Source organism: Mya arenaria, chromosome 12, assembly GCF_026914265.1.
Source record: "Mya arenaria isolate MELC-2E11 chromosome 12, ASM2691426v1".
Taxonomy (NCBI): Eukaryota; Metazoa; Mollusca; class Bivalvia; order Myida; family Myidae; genus Mya; species Mya arenaria.
In genome coordinates, this window is record NC_069133.1 from 45369356 (window position 1) to 45390381 (window position 21026).

General features: G+C 34.0%; 1 protein-coding gene across 1 annotated transcript; it reads right to left on the reverse strand.

Moving 5' to 3' along the window:
• Positions 1-376: 376 nt before the first annotated feature.
• LOC128211777 (pentatricopeptide repeat domain-containing protein 3, mitochondrial-like) lies at positions 377-20661 on the reverse strand. The gene is made up of 23 exons (XM_052916828.1): positions 20591-20661; positions 18194-18530; positions 17665-17730; positions 16704-16808; positions 15782-15905; positions 14506-14632; positions 13473-13560; positions 11844-11901; positions 10837-10922; positions 9503-9665; positions 8764-8850; positions 8328-8423; positions 7557-7585; positions 7100-7206; positions 6147-6228; positions 5876-5969; positions 5506-5588; positions 4038-4111; positions 2805-2879; positions 2061-2114; positions 1505-1568; positions 1009-1118; positions 377-524 (listed from the first exon to the last, which is right to left on the reverse strand). The coding sequence occupies exons 1-23, from the start codon at positions 20653-20655 to the stop codon at positions 491-493; spliced, it is 2208 nt and encodes a 735-aa protein (XP_052772788.1). The 5' UTR covers positions 20656-20661; the 3' UTR covers positions 377-490.
• Between the last annotated feature and the right edge of the window lie 365 nt (positions 20662-21026).

Consider the following 21026-nt stretch of genomic DNA (forward strand, 5'->3'; position numbering starts at 1 on the left):
TGCTATGATGGTCCTTTCTGCCAAATAATTTTAAAATAAGACCATGAATGAAAAAGACATGGGCGTGTGACGACACACATGATTCCAATTTTTATCCCCACCTCCATTTTTAAGAGCAGGTGTATTATTATCATTTATCTACATATTAATGAAATTCTGTATTATACTAGCCAGTGGACCTTTCTGTACCATTTTTTTACGGTCATTCTAAGTCTGGCATAAAAAAGTATTGAAATAATCATAAGTCTGCCGGTTAGGGACTCGTTATCATCAAAAAACTTCTTTTTACTGATAATTCACATGAACCTTACTATCACAGAAATTATTCATGATGTAAATCACAAACATTCCAAATGTGTGCCATGACAACAATATGTTTATTAATTATATTTATTTTAATATCTAAATCACTTTTTAAACACATTCAGAAGTTCTCCACTCTTTGGAGAATGACTCCTGGAAGTGGTTAAAGTCCATACGATGATCACAGTTAATCTCGCAAAAAGATGTCTCTGAGGGCATCCCTGAAAAATATATGATATTATGACATACATAACTGCGTGCGGAACTCATCAAAAACGTAGTGTAAAATCAAATTTGCCAATTCATATTCTTTATCAGTTAGAATATCTTTTTCATGGATTTTCATTCAATGGTCAGTTTAAGAAATGATAATCGGACCAATAAAGCTAGTTTTGAAATAGACTCAGGAATATAAATTTGCATATTTGACTTTATGCTTCTTTATTGGATACTATAGATTGAAAGCAGGCATATTATATGGGATTTCTCAGGAAAAATTTGTTCTACACTTAGTTAAATTCGGTATTTCTTTTTACAAATATTTTTTTTATCATAGTACGCTACACTTAAGCTCCACACTTAATTGGATACCTTCATATTGTGATATCTTGTTGTATGCAGGGTGATTAAATGGCCCTTAGACTTGACTGGGACTAAATATGACATTTGTAACTTTAACTACATTTTACTGTGACTATAACATACATTCTCTGTTTTGAGAGGAAGGCGGAGAGTTCATGCTCCCTGTCTGTGAGTAGCGTGTTCATATGTTTCTTAAACATGGCTCGACAGTTGGGCTCCATCTCACAGAGACACTGAAAAACATACAAACATGCTAATAGACAAATGTGACTTAATAATGAGCAAACTACATAATCATTTATAAAGTTCACTGTGAAAACAGCAGCTTCTATAATTTGCTATGAATCACACTCGAATCAGATTCTAGAGTGAAACCCATACTGCTGTCAATTTTGAGAGGCCAAGAGTCCAAGAGAATGTTTCCCTTGTTTTGCACTTACCAACAGTCTAATAGGTGTGACTGTGAGAGGCTGACGACTATTGCATCTTATAATATAATGAGCGGTGAATGCAGCAAGGTTCTAAGCATGAAACCCGAAACAAATATATCATTTTTCATGCCCAAGTGAAAAATTAAACGTAAGCTGCTATATGAGTACAGCCTACAAGCTACACTGACCATGAGGTTCTCATTGTCCTGATATTGGATAGTCTTGTCCAGTAGTTCCATGATAACAGCCTCCCTGAAAAACAAGAAAATAATATATATCCCATTTACTTACAACGCATATTTTATGTTGATACGACAAACACAAAAAAACCTAGTCCATTGCTCTAGGAAGTAATTATGCATTAAAGCTTTTTTAGTAAGAGAATGTCATTTTAAGAATGTTCATGCTAAAATGCACTTGTTTTTGTACACTCAGACGCAAGTGTTCGCACATTGTACATCCAATAGTTTTTAATTTATATGCCCCTTATACAAAGTGTGCATATCCTCTTTAAAGAGTGCATACATGTAATTACTCTTTAACCTTATTGAAAAGAGGCTGACTAGGCTCTGTTAGTGTTACAATAGGAAAGAAATCATTCCCAAGAGTGGCTGAGAGCCTCTACATTGATTACCATCCTATCCAACGATATTCAGAGCTGCTGAATTATCATGAGTATGAGTATGATTGCCGCTCTGCAATTTCATTGGGCGAAAATGTAAGTTGTATTCTAACCAAACTTACTTCAAGTCATATCCCCAGAAGGCCCGTTGAGCAGTGTACCACTGTACTACGTCCCTGAAGTATAAAACATAGCACAATGTTAGGTGACATTTCCTAGAGCGATTCCATTTAAACACATAACCCATGGAGTGAAGGCACTTTTAAATTGTGCCACTCCCCTACAGAAGCAAATTCACCCTTTTGGAGGTCCAAATTAATGAAAAAAGACACCCATATATATATTTTATTAAAAATAATTGCCTTCCCCCTGGGGGTTATATGTTTTACTGGAATAGCCCTTACCTTTATGGAGTAAAAGATTGAGTTTTAAATAGTAAACACGTTTCAAGCCCAAGAACAAAATTTTGGAATTTCACTGTTTGAATTTATCATGTGATAATCCAACAAATTCCATATAATGTATAATACATAGGGAATATTATTTAAGTTGTTTGATCTGTGAAGTTGTAAAACATTTACAGCGTTACCAGGGTAAGCAGATAATACAATTAAAATTTATACACTGATCTATTAAACTAGAAATTGGTTTTAATGTAAACATAACATACCATTAACTACAATGGAGTGAACATTTTCAAAACAATCATGACCTCACAATGGGTTTTTCCACTAATTCTTATATGCCAACTATCGGCACAACTTTTCCATTTACGTTTATAGTAAGCTTAAAAGAAAAAGCAATTATTTGGTGAAGTAAACTTTATAGATCTTGAGCCAAAACCAACCAATATCCTCTATTCATACCATGCTTTCTGTAGATTTTTATTGTTGAGGAAAATCTTGATTATATGGCTTGTTTTGATGTCATCGTCCATTCTCCTGGAAAAAATATATGTAAATGTAAACATATACAAATCTGTTTAAGTAATTAGGTAATAAATTACTCATTTTTTTTTCTCCACATAACAGCCTAGCATGGTTCACAATTTTAGAATTTTTACTCTTTTAGAATCATATTTGAAAAAATACATGTTTAAAATATCATAAGGAAAAACATTCAATTTAATGAATCTAAGTCACTATGCTGATGAAACTAATATGTGCATTACAACCTTGTTCTTTACATGGAATAATGGCTAAAATTCAGTGCACTCAAATATATAAAGTGAAGTCAACTAGAAATGTTTGTAAAACTTTATGCCCCCAGAGCCCTGGCTTCTTCAAAAACAAGTGCAAGATTGACATTTTGTTTTCTTACATGACTGTTTCATCTCTGAATATGTGTTCATGTTCTGTCAAATTGCATTAGGGACCATATACATGTGTTTCTAGATGAACCACAAAAACAATTGTAACAATACTCCTCTTTTACAAGTGAATGTTATACATCGACTCTGTAGGTATGAATAAACACTGTTCCCAAACAGTACCAGACCGTTATGCAAATACACCCTAGTTCAACATTTATGGGGCGGCGAATAAAAAAGAGGGGGCGAGAGGGGATGAAAATCTAGCAATAAATTTATAGTTGCCCAAAGGGAAACATAGTGCTGCAGTGTCATTATCTTAGTTGAAGCTTGTTTCTAATTATTAGGGACAAACTTTTCTAAAAAAGTCGGCTATGGCCTTATACTTGGATCTACCGATTCGTAAAAAAATCAAAATCTGGGTCATCTATTGGTAAAGGGTAGGCCAATGGAGAATTTTCATTGTTTGAGGTCAAACAGTTCTCGAGGTATTGTGTAGATTTCTAAAATCATTGGCCGAGACATTGAGCTACTGACCTCATAAACAATGGTCATATACTGGTGAAGGACAACCTATCATTTGAGTTTCAAGGTCATATATCAAACAATTTTCAATGTATTATGGGCACAAAGATTTCATAAAACTGTAGGCCATGACCTTGACCTTTGAATTTCTGCAGACAAACCATGGTCTACAGACCGAGTGACTGACCGTCAAACTAGTTAGCGACCTACAGATAATTGTAAACCTACATCCCTCATCTTGTTTGATAAATAATTTTGTATTTACTCAGTCATCATTGGTTCCCTCATCTTCCTCACTTGATGGAGTTCGTCTGCTATCTTTTCAAACTCCTGTTTGAACTGAAAATATATTAAATTATGGACATTTTTACATCAGTCATAACTGGCAAACATTACATATCATATCATCATTCATGGATCATAGTAAGTCAAGGCTCTGCTATTTACCCTGATAGCTTGGCAATTTTTAAAACCAACATGTAAATACAGTACAATTTTTATGCAAGACATCAAGATGCAACTGGATAGGTTTAAGTTTGAATATATCTTTTGTCATAATTTGAATGAGGGTAAACACAAATTACCCCCCACCATCCTAATGACAGCCAATTGGTTGTTTCCTTGCCTTAAATAATGGCTGCACTATGGCTTAATGTGTGTAATCACCTGGAATGATTCGGCTATTTCAGTAATAAAAAGGAGTATTGTACCCTGTGTTTCTTATCGTTAAAATTTCTGACAGGTAAGCTTGATTTTTTTAGCGCAGTGCGTTCCCTTGACAAATAGGAATAACCACTGCCTCTGACCAGTGGCCAGTCTAAATGAGAAGGCAGTGCATAGTTTTGTAAATTATTCATCTGGCTAACATTTCTTTTATAAAAACATGTTTTTTCAATTGAAAATAATAAACATGTATTACTATAGACGCAGCCTTTGCTCGTTGTCAAATTAATACTCTTTTAAGCCTGGTAAGTTTTCACACCAAAATGCAAATATTGAATCTGTAAAGCCTCTTATCATGTCTGTATACTATAATAATTATATTCATGTAATATTTTAATTCAAACTTCTTTTTAAACTCAAATCATTTATCCCTCAATATTTAACTTAAAAATTCCCTTATAAATACACAATGACAACAGTGTATTACCAGGACAAGGTATTTTGGTCACTATTTATGGTTTTCTAGAGCTGTTACAGGAATGATAAGTACACACAGAAGCCACCTGGACACAGGTATTGTAAACATTTCTTTGAAAATGGGCAATAACCCAAGGTGATCACTAATGTGACAAAAAGAAACAATAACATGGTCTTAAAGTGACACTCGTATTTGAAATCAATACATACACATGTCTAACAAACATACATTTTGGGTGATTAACCTATAACTACTTAATTAATAATGCATTTATGGAAAATATTAATTACTGATAACAAGATTGGAACTGTATATTGACCTGTATTCAATAGCTGAAAACGTACAAATATTAAATGACAGGTGGGTCCTAAAAGATTTACAGTGATCAACTTTCGTCTCATAAGGTAGAAATACTGTGTTTTCTGCACCTTTCTTTCAAATTAAACACAGTATCCTTCATAAGAATCATTGTATATTGGATATGTATTCATCCTTTTGTGTAAATGAAAACAATTGTATTAATTGTGATACTTCTTCGTTGGGAGTAAGAGTGCATCTGTAAAAAACATGCAATAAAAAGTACATAGTTTACCTTTTGTTCTAAACCTTCCTGTGCCATCATCTCCAGCAACTGCCAACGAACGAAGGTCATTCTAAAGCCAATCGATGACATATCTGAAATATATAAGAAGTACAGGTATGTGTCAGTGTCTATAAACAAGAATAACAAATCTTAATGTTACAAAATTAATGATGTTGTTGTGTTTTTAAACCATTGGAAACATATCGAAGGGTGAAAAAATCTAAGTCAAGTTGCTTTGGATACGCATACGAGGCCCCTGATTCTAGAAGTTCTGACTGAACTGATTCCATATATATTACAAAATTTCAGTAGGATTTCTGATTGAAAGTGAACTTTTCATACTCTCTCTTTTTAAAACTTAATGACTGAAACCACTTACCGGAGTAGATGATGGGAATCCACTGGTAAGCATCGTATTGGTATATAGCATCATACAGAGTATATCGTAAACTATTACTCGGAGAACTCAATTTCTGAAAGAAAAAACAACAACATTTTTTTGTTAATCAAAAGTAGACAAATATTTTATATTGATACTTTTATGAAGTGACCCCAAGAAATATGGTCATCCATGGAGTACAGAATAACATATTTTGGGATTTTCATTGTGTTCAGATTTATGATTGGTCATTATAATAAAAGTATCTTACCCCATGTCTTATACATTTCGTGTAATATTCCATTACAACATCTAGTGGTTTGTTCTTTAGCAGAAGGAACATGAATTGTTCACTGAAAATAAACATAATTCAAAATTTTACTTTTTTAATTTATATAAGTTTTTATAATCAAACAAACACATTCAATTACTTTTTAATAATGGCTTATAAATGGCATATACAATCAATATATTCATTATACATGACAGCTCAAGCTCCAAGTAAATGATCAGAAATTTAACCAATTCTAACACAGTGACAGAATGACTTATATTACGTAATGTGCCACTTTCACAAAGATTTCCAGGAATGACCAAATACTAACAGATTTAAGAGAAACACAGAAATTATCGAATGTCTCTGACTCTTATTAAGGTTTTGCGCCCAACACCCAACCCCAATAAGGCAAAACAAAGAAATTCTATAGGGGGAGTTTCCTTTTTTTATTTCAATAATCTTTAAACAACTATTAAAGGGTCCGGAACAATCCAATTTAAAAGTGCCGTTCTGGATTGGATTGTATATATAATTATAGTATAATTTGATTCAATGTCACAATGGTTTTTCATAAACCTAAAGGGTTGCAAATTTAATACCTGGTACAATTTTAACTGTAACAAGAGCACAGTGGATCCAACACAGTAGCTCATCAATCATATTACAGCCAAAAAAGGGGCATAACTCAACAGTTCTTAAAGCCAGAGTTATGGCCCTTGCTACACAAGTCTGCAATGGTTCAGGAAACATGTTTAAATATCTTCAACAACTTTTGAATTCTCACCAAAGTTCAAGTTTTTGCACAATGATGATGCTGGCATTGACCACAACGACACCAGGGCTATGACTAGACAAACAGCAGACAAGCTTACAGAATGAGAGCAAAGAAGAGAACCTTGTTACATATTTTTTTTTATAGAATAAAACATATTAATAGTGAAACATACTAGAAGGCATTTTCCATTTGCAGGTCAGTTATCACGTAACGAGCTCCCATACTCTCCTTCAGGTCGAAGACCTTAATGGCCACGGTAACTTCATTGAACCGGTGCAACTATATAAACAAAGAAATGAGTTAATATACTTATATATGGGACAGCTCATCTTGGGCATATTATACTATTAAGAATATTTACTACACTGAACATAATTATGCAGTTTATAGTCTCCCCTCCACCGTTTCTTTAAAACCTTTCAAATGATGCAGAAATCCACAAATGAGCATAATTGTGGAAATGTCATTCCTTTCAGTTTACATGATTTCTAAGGCTCTGCTCTTTCTCTATTGGTTGATTTGTTCTATTTTTAACATTAACACCTTTCAAAATAAACCCAACCTTAAAGAATTATATACATATCCGAAAAGACACAAAGCAGTAAAAAAATAGTAATTGAATTACTTACAAATGACATGGCTTTTGTGAAGAAGTTTTCTGCAAATAAAAGACATAAATCAATTTCAGTTTTAATGTTTCAATTGCGCTGCAGTCTCACAAAACAAAGTCAAAATCTTAATGAAAGGACAAGCCTTCCATGTCAGAGGTTGCGGGTTTGATCACCACGGGAGGATCGTTTTCTTGAATTCTCATCAAGGACACAGTACTGGTTTCTTCACAAGAAAAATACTCAAGAGTAATACATACCTCCCATCATCGGTTTTCACAATAATTTTTTTGTATAAATCAAATTAATCTAAACAAAGTTGGCTCAAACTTCCAGGGATCGGCGAAAATACAGGAATGCTTACCTTCAGTATAAACATATCAGTCCTTAACATCCAATACGAGCCAATGAGGAAATCGAACCAAGCTGTAATGCTTATCTTGAGTATAAAGTAATCGATCCTTTATATCAAGTTTGAGCCAACAAGAAAATTTAGCCAAGCAAGTTCCAGCCAACAAGGGTCAACTGTACATTAGATGGGAAACATCTTGTGTATTTTAATTGTTGAAGTACATCGACCTTGGAATAATCATCAACATTATTATGAGTGGTGTGGGAATGTCTATGGATATACATGTCTGCCTCTCACACAATTGTTTTTTGCAATTGGAGCCCCAAATGCAAGCAACTCTTCATTGCCTTTCATAATGGATATCAGACGTTTTATACTCAGGAAATGCGCATGACTGTAACAGCTGGAATACAAGCGTGTAAACTCATAATCAATGTTACCTCCAAAGTGATTCAACACCCGATCCTCTTTACGTTGTTCACTTAGTTGGTCAACGATCTCACTGATGTCTGTCACAAGGTCGACTTTTTTCCCTCCTGTAATAAGAATACAAGCAGATGCTAGCATACTTGGATTTGGAAACTTGCTGTCCTGTGTTCATTGACACAAGAACAAATGTGAACAATCCTCAAAGAAGAATAAATCTGAATCATAAATAAGATACCGTATCATACTAGGTAAAGAATGCTAGCATAGATAGGACGCAGCGGGGGGAAAACGTGAAAAAAAACAGTGTAAAAAAACCCTTCGTATAAAAGATAGGATGCAGTGGGAAAATGTCAAAATCGGAGCTGAAAAATTTAGGTTGGTAAGGTACTATAATTTCTTCTGTTTTGAAGAGAAATCAAGACAAACATACATAGATTGCACACAAACCTAGCGTAGGATTCTGCCATTTATCTGTCTCTGGATCCTTTATGGTGAGTGTGTCAAATATCAACGACCATGTCTCAAGTGTTGGCCCTGAAAACACACACATGTGAGTGAGACAGGCAGATGAGGTCCTTTGAATCTTGTTACTATCCGATTAAAGTTTTAATTCTGTAAAAATTATCACATTCACTATTAGGTCTGTTGAATTAATTGGTTGGAGTTTATTTTAAGCCTTCACAATCCTATCAAAACTGACTGGACCTGGGGGTTTTAAAGATGGACACTCTCTACTGAAAAGCTTAGGGCACTACTCAAAAGCATTGCATTCAATGCAGACACTACAGACAGTAGATATATTTTACTAACTTGTCAAAGGTTTGAATTAATAAATTGGATAATGCAACAACATCTATAGCCTGTCAAACATCAATAATATTGACTGACTCCATCATCTTTTTGGCTTAACCTTTTTTGTATCATGTATAACTAACTACTGAAGATGTTGCCTTTCAACGGATCAATTAAATGTTTGAAGCTGCAGTTGCGGCTATACAAACTGATGGTCTTTACATCTAAAATAGCATTTTGTTCTTGCTTTGTAAAACTGATAGCATGTTTTACTTAGTTTTTTTGCTTATAAAAGTATTTACTTTTAAAACCTAATAAGAATACACTTCTGACTAAATAAATACAAGCAAAATCCAAGTAGTTTCCAAATACTTGAAAGTTATAGAAAACATACGTATTTCCAGTTTCTTCATCTCAGCGATCACGCCAGGCAAGTGATTCATGAGGGGATCTGTCTCTCCACGTTTTACCAGCACTGTCTTCATAACTCTGAACACTGAGTGGAAAGTGTCCAGGTTCGGGCACAATCCTGCACCATTCATCTCAGTCAGCATGTCCTAGACATGGTAGAACTGAATCATGATTATTTTATAAACTTAACTTTCCATATAAATTATATAGAATAATTTTTAATTAAAACTTATATATTGTATGTAAGTGTTTCTTCCAAGATTGACAATGGACATAGTGTTTAATTCCCACCTTTAAGCGAATGGTGACGGGGCCTCTTTGATTTGTCTGGCAAAAAGGGGAAATTACTAACAATTTATATGTTTAAAAAAAATTAAAATGGATATTTTTAACTTGGGCCTGGAAACAAATATACTTTTTCAGGAGGGAAATGGGTCCAAAAATGGGGTGAAAAAACACAAAGGGGTATAGTATTTTTTTTCTAAAAAAAGGGTACAACAGTAAGGCGCCATTCATAATTAAGTCCTAAAAGGACACCCAGGCCATCTATGTCATCTTCTACAGGCTTATATGACAAATTTAAGTAATGCATAGGGCTTCCTAAACTGAGTATTTCAGTCTTCGAAATAGGACTTAAAGATGAACAAGGCCAAATTCTTACACTAGTGCTTGACATTCAAACTTTTAACATTGAGCCTTGCTATATAATATTTAGATTTCAAGTTAGCCCAGAAAGCAGGGACATATCAAGCTTTGGGGAGTTGGAGCCAATCGAGAATGCTTACATTCAGTATAATGAAATCGGCCCTTTTCATCCCATTCGAGCCAACAGGGTTCTACTGTATAATTAATTCAGTAGTAAAAGATTACCCACAACAAGCCTATAATGATGACATCAAGGCAATAAAAAATGCTATTCTGTTGATCTATGATAAGCCGATAAGAAAGATTTATAGTCTGTAAAAGCACATCTCTTTCAAGTGTCATTATCAAAGGATTTTCTTGCATTTGAAGAACATTCTAATTATATTTTTTTAGTTTAAATTTTATTTGTTTTGCAACAATTCTGATGGCAGTTATATTAACTTATTCTAAGGCACTGTCATTGGCATAATGTTGAGCAAGAGTGTGGACTTGTGTTGTTGGGGAAATCGGAGAACTTTAATAATATAATAATGTCCGGTTTGCTGACCACCAACCAAACATGTGGTTGTACGGTAAGCGCAGTGGTAAGTGCATTCGCTTCTCACCAAGGCGACCCAGGTTTGATTCTTGGCCTGGGCACATGTGAGACATTCTACTTGCATGACACAGTACCTGTATTTTTTCAAACTTTCTGTTCTTCATCAGCTGAAAGTCCCTCCTCATACTACCAATGAGGGCATTGTATGTGGCCAGCTCAGCTAAGTGAAGATAAAATAATTATATATATAATATACATGATGTTATGTTTATTTTTTAAAGGGATTAGACACCAGATGGTCCCTAAATCGACAAATACAATATTTCCTTACTGATGCATCACATCAGTTTCGACACAGGTATCTTCTGCAGTTTTTTCACATTTTTCCAATTCAAAATAAATTTAGTGTGATATCATATTCGCTGATAGTCAACAGTATTTCCTCAAAACAAGTCTAGAATTATCATTTTGTATATTGCAGATAATACATCACTTTTCATTATTAAAAGAATATTTTGTCGCTGTCTCAGTTGAGTTTTTCTGTTGAATAATAGCACATAATGTTCTCCCAGTTTCTAGTGTGTATATGTGAAAGTCACATGATATAGATACAGATGCTATTTTTAGATTTACTGGGATTTATGTGGTTAACAAACCCAGTAATTATTCAAAATGGAAAAATGTGAAAACACGGCAGAAGATACATGTGTGGCAAGCGATGTGATACATCAGTAAGTAAGATTTAATGCTTTATACACAACAATATCAAATTTATTGAAGTTTTTGACAATTTCCTTTTTATCTTGCAAGGTTATCATCTGGTGTCTAGTCCCTTTATTTTATTCATTTCTGGTCAATTAATTCTTAAATGTCCAAATGTAGTTGAATTAGGTTTACTGAATCAGTGCACAGTTAAGAAAAAATAAAACCGTCATTTGGAACAAACAGGGCTTTTGCTGAAATAATCTAAATTATACAACAAACAGCTTAGATAGGATATATTTTTTAATTTTCAAAAGGTAAAATGTGAAAGGATTTTTCATGGCTACATTCGACAGTATTCTTTGTATAAGGCTCATGTAATACACATTTAATGAGATTATTTGTTCCTGCTGATATTATTTTATATGCATATAAATACCAGGGAATTCCTCTATTTTCATTTCTTCCCACAACGTCCAGCACCTTGTGTTGTCAAACTGAAATATGGTAAAATTGCATTCATTTATGGAGATGGAAAAAATTGTATTCAGTTCTGGCTTGGGGAAACATTGTATTCAGTTATGGCCAGGCAAAACATTGTATTAAGTTATGGCCCGGGCAAACATTGTATTCATTTACGGCCAGGCAAAACATTGTATTCAGTTATGGCCTGGGGAAACATTGTATTCAGTTATGGCCTGTGAAAACATTGTATTCAGTTATGGCCAGGGAAAACATTGTATTCAGTTATGGCCTGGGAAAACATTGTATTCAGTTATGGCCTGGGAAAACATTGTATTCAGTTATGGCCAGGCAAAACATTGTATTAAGTTATGGCCAGGCAAAAAATTGTATTCAGTTATGGCCAGGCAAAACATTGTATTCAGTTATGGCTGGGGAAAACATTGTATTCAGTTATGGCTGGGGAACACATTGTATTCAGTTATGGTCTGGGAAAACATTGTATTCAGTTATGGCCAGGCAAAACATTGTATTAAGTTATGGCCCGGGAAAACATTGTATTCAGTTATGGCCAGGCAAAACATTGTATTAAGTTATGGCCCGGGAAAACATTGTATTCAGTTATGGCCAGGCAAAACATTGTATTCAGTTATGGCCGGGAAAAACATTGTATTCAGTTATGGTCTGGGAAAACATTGTATTCAGTTATGGTCTGGGAAAACATTGTATTCAGCTATGGCCTGGGGAAACATTGTATTCAGTTATGGCCAGGCAAAACATTGTATTCAGTTATAGCCAGGCAAAACATTGTATTCAGTTATGGCCTGGGAAAACATTGTATTCAGTTATGGCCTGGGAAAATATTGTATTCAGTTATGGCCAGGCAAAACATTGTATTCAGTTATGGCCTGGGAAAACATTGTATTCAGTTATGGCTTGGGAAAACATTGTATTCAGTTATGGCCAGGCAAAACATTGTATTAAGTTATGGCCAGGCAAAACATTGTATTCAGTTATGGTCTGGGAAAACATTGTATTCAGTTATGGCTGGGGAAAACATTGTATTTAGTTAAGGCCAGGCAAAACATTGTATTCAGTTATGGTCTGGGAAAACATTGTATTCAGTTATGGTCTAGGAAAACATTGTATTCAGTTATGGTTGGGGAAAACATTGTATTCAGTTATGGCTGGGGAAAACATTGTATTCAGTTATGGTCTGGGAAAACATTGTATTCAGTTATGGCCAGGCAAGAATTTGTATTCAGTTATGGTCTGGGAAAACATTGTATTCAGTTATGGTCTGGGAAAACATTGTATTCAGTTATGGCTGGGGAAAACATTGTATTTAGTTATGGCTGGGGAAAACATTGTATTCAGTTATGGCCGGGGAAAACATTGTATTCAGTTATGGCCAGGCAAAACAATACATTTATGTATGGCCAAATCTAAAATTACTTGCCAATTAGTAACTGGCCTAATTTACTTCCATAGGCCTAAACACAGCTTTTCTTTATATTAAAGGGGCAACATCAGCTACCCCAAGTTAATCCCCTGACATTATATAACTAACGAGGCAAGAGGGGTATCTATGAAGAAAATGGATTACCTCAGCAAGAGCCCTAATTATCCAGTTGTAGGTATCCGCTGTCCGTGTTTCTAGCTTTTCAAATACTTCCACAGCCTTGTCCAGTGACCTGATGAAATGAGCATATTTAATGACTGAATGCTTTAGTATTGTGTAGCGATGTTCTGATGATCGATTATTATCAAGAATTGATTGATTGGGCCTTAGTTGGCGACACACCTTTGTTTTTTGTCATAATCGATCATCGTTCCGATTGTCTAGTTGTTATTCTGCCTTCCTCTCGTTATTTGCGTTCAGTTAATTTCTGCCAATTTTCTCCTTTGAGTTCATTTATATACTTAAGTGTTCAGTTGTTATCCTCAACAATATGGCCAAAAGCAACAGCAGCACTAAATTATTCAAACTTAAACATAACATAAGCATATAGTAAGGATTATAAGTTATCATACAAGAATAAAACTATTATTTATCGCTTTTTAAGGTGTTGTCAAAAATTGATTGATTGTATAATCAGTTACTTGAGTAGAACCAATTACTGATAGTCAAATTGAAACCAATTCCCAACACTAGTATTGTGATTTATCAGTGTCCATGAAAGCATATGGTATTACTAGAAGTATAGTGGTGATGGACTAGTGTTCAGCGTTTTCAGATACTAAATTATAGGGTCATGGATTTTATCCTACTCGAAGCTTTGTCGATGACAAGTACTGGGATATGAAACAGCATATTAATTGTCATTTTTTTTAACTGATCATGTACAAATGTATGTTTCAATTTTGGAACTAGAGCTGGCGTAGAAGTGATGGATAACCCAAAATGCATCCTAGATGGTTAAATATCTTGTTTTGGAATGAACAATATGAGCATGTGTGTTTCAAAAATCTGAAACATTTTTTCACTTTAATGTCAGCCTAAACTTTTTCAGACCATTTTTTACAAGTAAAGGGCCATAATTTATGTAAGAAAGAAAAAACGTGCCAAATACCAGGTGCAAAAATTCCTATTCTGAAAGATTTTTCAGACCTTTTTTTATAACTATGCTATATTGCACCTTTTGCCTGTATCTTCATTGGCCAAGGCCAGCCTCTCTTCGGGGTATAAGTTCTCTGCATCCCGACACTGGTAGGCACACAATAATTCCAGAAGTCTTGTGAGGGCTTCTTCGGATACTGTCATGCCTGATGAAGGAGAGGAACAAAGAATTTGATAAGCCCCAAAAAAATAATTGTTTGTTTCCACTCTCCAAATAAAATAAAGAAGGTAAGCAGGCATAAGGGTTTTTTTAAGAACTACCATTCTGTACCAAACCCAAGGACCTATATCAGGGTATATCATGCCTCCAACATATATGACGCAACGTCATGTGTCCAGAACTGATCACGCTGTGTCCCTATATTTTCCATATTCGGTCGCCCAATTTATATCGTACCAAAATGGTGTCTATTTTCCGGTACTGATGACTACTCCGATGAATAAATGAAACATTTAGACATGTAAACAGGTTATCAACATGATATATATGTTATGGGGCTTCGCTCTCACCCGATATGGTTTCTTTTGCCCCGTATATCACATATCAGGTCACCTACTAACCTCGTAACTTATAATCTCACCATTTTAGAATATGTTGAATATAAAATAGTCAAATTTTAACATGTTCAGTCAAATAGATTCACATTTATTTAGGACATTACTAAAAAATATCCACACAAAAGCAAAAAGAATGTAGGTTTTGGGAGGAAAAAATAGGGTTGGTCAGTTTAGTGGAAACAAAGAAAATAAAATTTACGCCTAAATGATGAGCAAGCATATATATGGTACACATATTTACAATATACACATTTTAATACAGTACAAGTCATCATCAAGCATTTGTATAACACTGGATAAGTTACCCACAGTTTTGGCTAGTTTGTGCATTCAAGCAATTTGATTGGTCAATAGTAATTATTGGATAAATATTGACCAATCAATAAACAGTTTGGCTAACTTGGCTAAACCAAAGAATTAACCAGTTTAAAACAACTGACAGCAGAACTAGCTTCAAATATATGCATAACTGAAATATAATTTGAATTTAAGGTATACTCAGTAATTCTGTTTTATTTCCCCAAACAAAGGTATTCAAAATTATCTTTAAAATAATATCATAATCTTTAAAAGGAAAACATTAAGCAGTTCATACCAAAACAAAAAAGATGAGCTTACCTAATTCCTGTTATAAGAGACTTAAGAATATTTGAGAAATTGGGGACTGGCTTTTTCACAATTTAGTGTTGCTATTTCATGATTCGAAGGGCAATAAGGTGAGAAGAAACACTGCAAACCTTGTTCATCCATACGGTCATACACCTCGACAGAGTCTGCGACCTCTCGACGATCGACTCTCTCCAGTAGAGAGGCCTCACCCACATCAGTATGCACATAGTCAAGCTTCTCTGGCTGGAAGGCCTGAAAAGTAACATTACAGAAAATGGCACAATTAAACTTATAAGCTTATTTGTACATCGAATCCCTTAAAAGCCCAGTAGTTTTAGTGACCTAAACTTTTGTATGTCTTTCCAAATGAATTCTCTTTACCATTTTGACATGTTTCAAATGAATTCTCTTTATCATTTTGACATGTTTAACCCCCCCCCCCCGTATGATAAAAATATGCATTTATCGCAATAACAAAATGCAAAAAAATAGGAGGTAATATCTATACACAATCTACGTCATTATAAAATTTGTTTATGAGGTGTCTTTTAAAATGCCACAAATTCTATGTTGCTTTATATACCCGGTACTAATGATTTCAATTTTTTAACAAAGAAGTTTATGGGGTTTTATTAAACAAAATAATCATACTTACACTGTTAATTTCATTTTTTTTTCAAATTGAAAGCTTAATTATATTTAACTAAAGAAAAGGGAGGAAATAAGACAAATGGTATTAACACATTAACTCGGCAATTTTCCACTAAACAACATTGATGATTTTTCATTTGAAAATGCTTGCATCACATTTATTTTAGAACAAGGAACTTAATTTTCATTCGTGAACTATTTTTGTAAGTGTACAATCAAATTAGCTAACTGATTCTTTCAAAGCTATGGTTTTAAACTGCTTTGCAATGCATCCATATTTTTTTTTAAAGTGCATTTTCAGGCTAGTATGGAGTATATTTATAAACCATGAACCCCTTTGGATATTATTAAAGTAATAAAAATTGAAAACAACACTCCAGAGTCAAACACAATATTTACCTGGATATGGGGAACAGCATCGTCATTTCCAAACAGCTTGACATGCTTATTCACAAAATACCTTGCTGCCCTTTTTCCGGACGCTTTTGCCAACAAGCAGGCCTCCTGTAAAACAAATAAGATTACAGAACCTTGACCAAATACATGGGTGTACCTCAGGTTTCATTCTTAAAAAATATTCAGATAAATAATCAAAGCGATAGATTTTAGTAGTAACCAGCCTTATCTTTTGGAATATTTGTAAAAACATTTTAACTAAAAAAAAAATTTGCATTGTTATATTTTTCCCCAGAAGGTCTTTAAAATATCTCAGGCAAGTAATACTACAGCAACGCAGAGCAAATGCCTTGCTTATTTCATTTGTTTTTTTGTTAAAAGGTGGAATAACTAGACATTTATACACATAGAGTTCTGGGCTTCCCAGCCATTAGCGTTAATTTTTTCGGCAACACATGAACAGAGTTGCATTTAAATATCATGCACAGTTTTTTAAATATGGCCAGGACCTTTTTACCCTTCTTTACCATAGCTGATAACCTGCTACTTCCAAAAGGACTAGACCGTTTTTTCCCTAAAGTTATATAGCTTCTGAATTTCTCCATTTTCAAAAAATAAAATAAAAAATAAAAATTATATATGAGAATCTCATGATTCATTGAATAATGTTTCTGAGTGATATATTTACTGGGTAATTGATATTTTACTCCATTTGTAAAACAAAATTGTCCAAATTAATTAAAAAAGTTCTCTATGAAATTTCTCCTGAAACTGAAAAATCACGCTTTTTCACCCAAAAAAGGGTAGGGTGTCCCCATTACTGGTAAAAAGGTTGTGATGGCCAAGGGTAGAGCTGTTGCATGTCTGCGATGACAATGACACCAAAGCTTTCACAATACTGCAACTTTTTCTTTGAAAAAGATGAAAAGCTTACAACATTGTTGAAGGCAATGACGCAAATTACCTGATTGTTTCTATTAGGTATCAAGCCAGGATCATCGATGAAGGAATAATGAGGTGCAGAGGGATCCTGAAAGATGGAAAATAAAACAGTGATAAAAGACCTGTGCCAATGTTCACAAACTAATTGATTCTGAGTTTGAGACTCAGATTTAGACAAGTGACAAATTCAGTACATACACATCTATTACAAACATAAATTTTGAGTGATAATAGGTGCATAAAAAGGTGCATAAAAATGGTATTTCTACCTTATGAGACTATAGTAGATCACGGTAAATCTTTTAGCACTCACCAAACAATGTGTATGAATTGATTTTGAATAAGAGTGTCACTTTAAATCAGTTGCGCACAACTTGATCCAAACAATCACAGAGATTTACCGGTAACTGATTTGAAAATTAAAATTATGTTAAAATATTAAGTTTTATTGATTTATCAAATTACTGGTACTTCAAAAAATACTGCATATGCATGATCAACTCAAGACAGACAAATCTGTAAAATAGGATAAATGATTAGTTAAGCCTTACTACTTTAACAGTTGATGCCAATGCTTTAAGTATAGACAAGGAATCTCTTTTCTTCTTCTTAGGTAATGAAACAGGCGTCTTCCCATCCCCTTGGACAAGAATGGTTGAATTCTTGGCTATCGCTTCTTTACCAGCAGCAGCCGATACATCAGTTCTTTCAACTCTCACATTACGACTATAATAAGCTACAATTTTGGCCCTTTCTTCCTCCTGAATTACAGCTCCCAGTTCTTCGTAAGGAATCTCTTTCTTTATTCTATGAAGTCTCCCCTTTCGGACATCTGTACCTGATGGACTTGTTTCAGTAGAGTATAACTTATGACACAATACACAGGACCTATAAAACATAAACAAAATTTCCTTTCATTAATGTCATTGATCTGGCAGCTAAAGGGCTGAAATTGGTTGTCCGGTTAGCACAGTGGTTAGCACAGTGGTTAGCGCACTTGCTTCTCACCTAGGCGACCTGGGTTTGATTCCCGGCTTGGGCGCATTTGAGTTTAGTTTGTGGTCACCAAGCCGGACAAGTGGGTTTTCTCCGGGTTCTCCCACAAGGCCACAACACAAGATCACACTCTCAAGAGTGCTTAATATAATGTGGTAATAACTTGTTTCACAATCATTGTAAAATAAATATGTTTAGACTTATAGGCTGAAACTAGGTTCAAAGCGGGTGAAGCACTCAAGTCACATAACTTTAGAAAGGCCTTTGAACATATTTTTTTACTTTCTTATTGATCCCTTGAACCACTGGATCTGCAGAAATCCTGAAATCTACTGACAAATCACATCCCTGTCTTTCAAATTGGTTATAATTTTGGGTTACCCCAGTCACAGTGACTTCAATTTTGGAAATAAAATGTTATTATTCAGAATAAAGTATAGACAAGTATGGCAATTAGTATCAGGTACACATGTTTATATTGCATAATTAATGATTAGTTTGTGGATGGAATGATAAACAATGACTTTGATCAAGGTTACAGATCATTTACTCAAAATCATGTTTTTGTTTCTATACATTTTGTTGTGATGATGAGCTTTTAATGCATAAGTCAAATAAAAATTACTGTTTTGTTAAAAAATGTTATGAATTGAAAGTATTGAGACAACTCCTCAGATTCACTGCATAAACAAAATGGTGCTCCGCTACTGGTTACCCACACATTTAATAATATCGCCAAAATGCAAAAATGCATGGGAAAATAATTTGAAAATTTTCCAAAGGGTTATGTATTAGCCTTTAAAAAAAATGTATAAATTGTTCACTTACATGATGGGGTTTTATATGCAGTTCTCACAAAAGAACATGTTGCATTAAAACGGGGCTGGAATAACTGGATCACGTAAGCACATGCATCAATTGTTCAGATGATACAGAAGATTTTGATATTCGATCAATAAAATATTTATTGTGAATTTAACTTATACCTTAAGATACATAATTGCCAATTTTCATTAAAAAATACAATATTTTCATTTTTTGACAGAGTGTGTTGAAACTTGAACAAGAAAGTGATCCACTATTGGTTATGATTGCTAAGGGTAACTTGAGTGTACAGCGTACACGGCTTACAAAGAAACAACTTGAATCTAGAAAAATTGACCTTGACTCTTGAAAATCTAATTTTGACTCTTGTAGATTAGGCCTCAAGAGTCATTGACCCTATGGTTTCAAAGCCTGTTGAAATCCCTGTATAGTCTAAAAGCATAGAGTCCTTATCAGTGATTTTTTGGTGCAATTTACTGCCTTCTAAAGGCTGTTTCCCCTTGTGAAAAAATGTCCATTTTCCCCCAAAAATTATATGTTTTCCCCTATTTGATAAATGCAGGTTTAACTTTAATGAAAAAAAGCAATGAATTTCTTGCAAAATAAACAAAATCTTGACAAGACTGACGCTTTCATTGCATAATGTATCATGTATGGATAAAAACTTAAAAAGTGAAAACATGTATATTTGTTATAACATGTATATAAGCTATTTTGGACTGGTTTTGTATTTTTCCCAAAGTCGACTTTTTTCCCCAATTTGCAAGGCACAGGCGGTAAAAATAATCCCACACAAAACCACTACTTATTAATATTATTAACTCTATGATTTATTTGATTTCATGTGTTTGAAGTGAAGATACTTTCATTTTGCCCCATTGTATATATAATTATTTGAAAGACTGTTCGAATGGGAATGGAATAAAAAACTAACACGGATTGCTATTACATTATAAACCAGATGCCAAAGTTCTGCACAATGTTTTTGTCCGAATTCTTTATCCGAAATAATATAAATTCACATGTGTCAACTATATTTGAAAATGTAAAAGAAAATGAGGATATAATTGCTACAGCAGAAATTTGTTTTTTTTATTAAATATGAGGTTTAAATGCTGATCAAGTACCTTTGCAGTAAAAAATTATTCTTGATTTTTATGAAGTTCGACCTCAATCCCATGGAGGCCGCCATGTTTGGTAGCAGACAACAGTTTGGCGTTAGGAGAAACACCACATATCCTCAAATATTTCCTACGCAGTAACCTCCCCTGGCAAGCAGAACTAAATAAACTTTTATTTTGATTTTTCTTCTCTCTTTTCTGTTTGATAGTTTTTATCATATTTCAGTTATTGAAGTTGAATAGAGGTCTTAATATAAAAATTATTAAAAAAGACAATTTACAATATTTACCCAGTGCTCTAGCTAGGCCTAAATAGCGTGGGGGGATACCCTTATCCGGTACCCTGCTGCCTTTTTCAAATCCGGACTGGAGTACTGTTTACCGATATGGTATTTCATGCATCACTGCTTAGAGTTTTTTATCCATAAATGCTTGCGTAAAT

Coding starts and splice junctions, on each gene's coding strand:
- LOC128211777 (XM_052916828.1), bottom strand. CDS start 20,655: ATGGCGGCCTCCATGGGATTGAGGTCGAACTTCATAAAAATCAAGAAT. Junction 5,589..5,875: donor GATTCCCATCATCTACTCCG/GTAAGTGGTTTC, acceptor TATATATTTCAG/ATATGTCATCGATTGGCTTT. Junction 1,569..2,060: donor TTCTGGGGATATGACTTGAA/GTAAGTTTGGTT, acceptor CTTGTTTTTCAG/GGAGGCTGTTATCATGGAAC.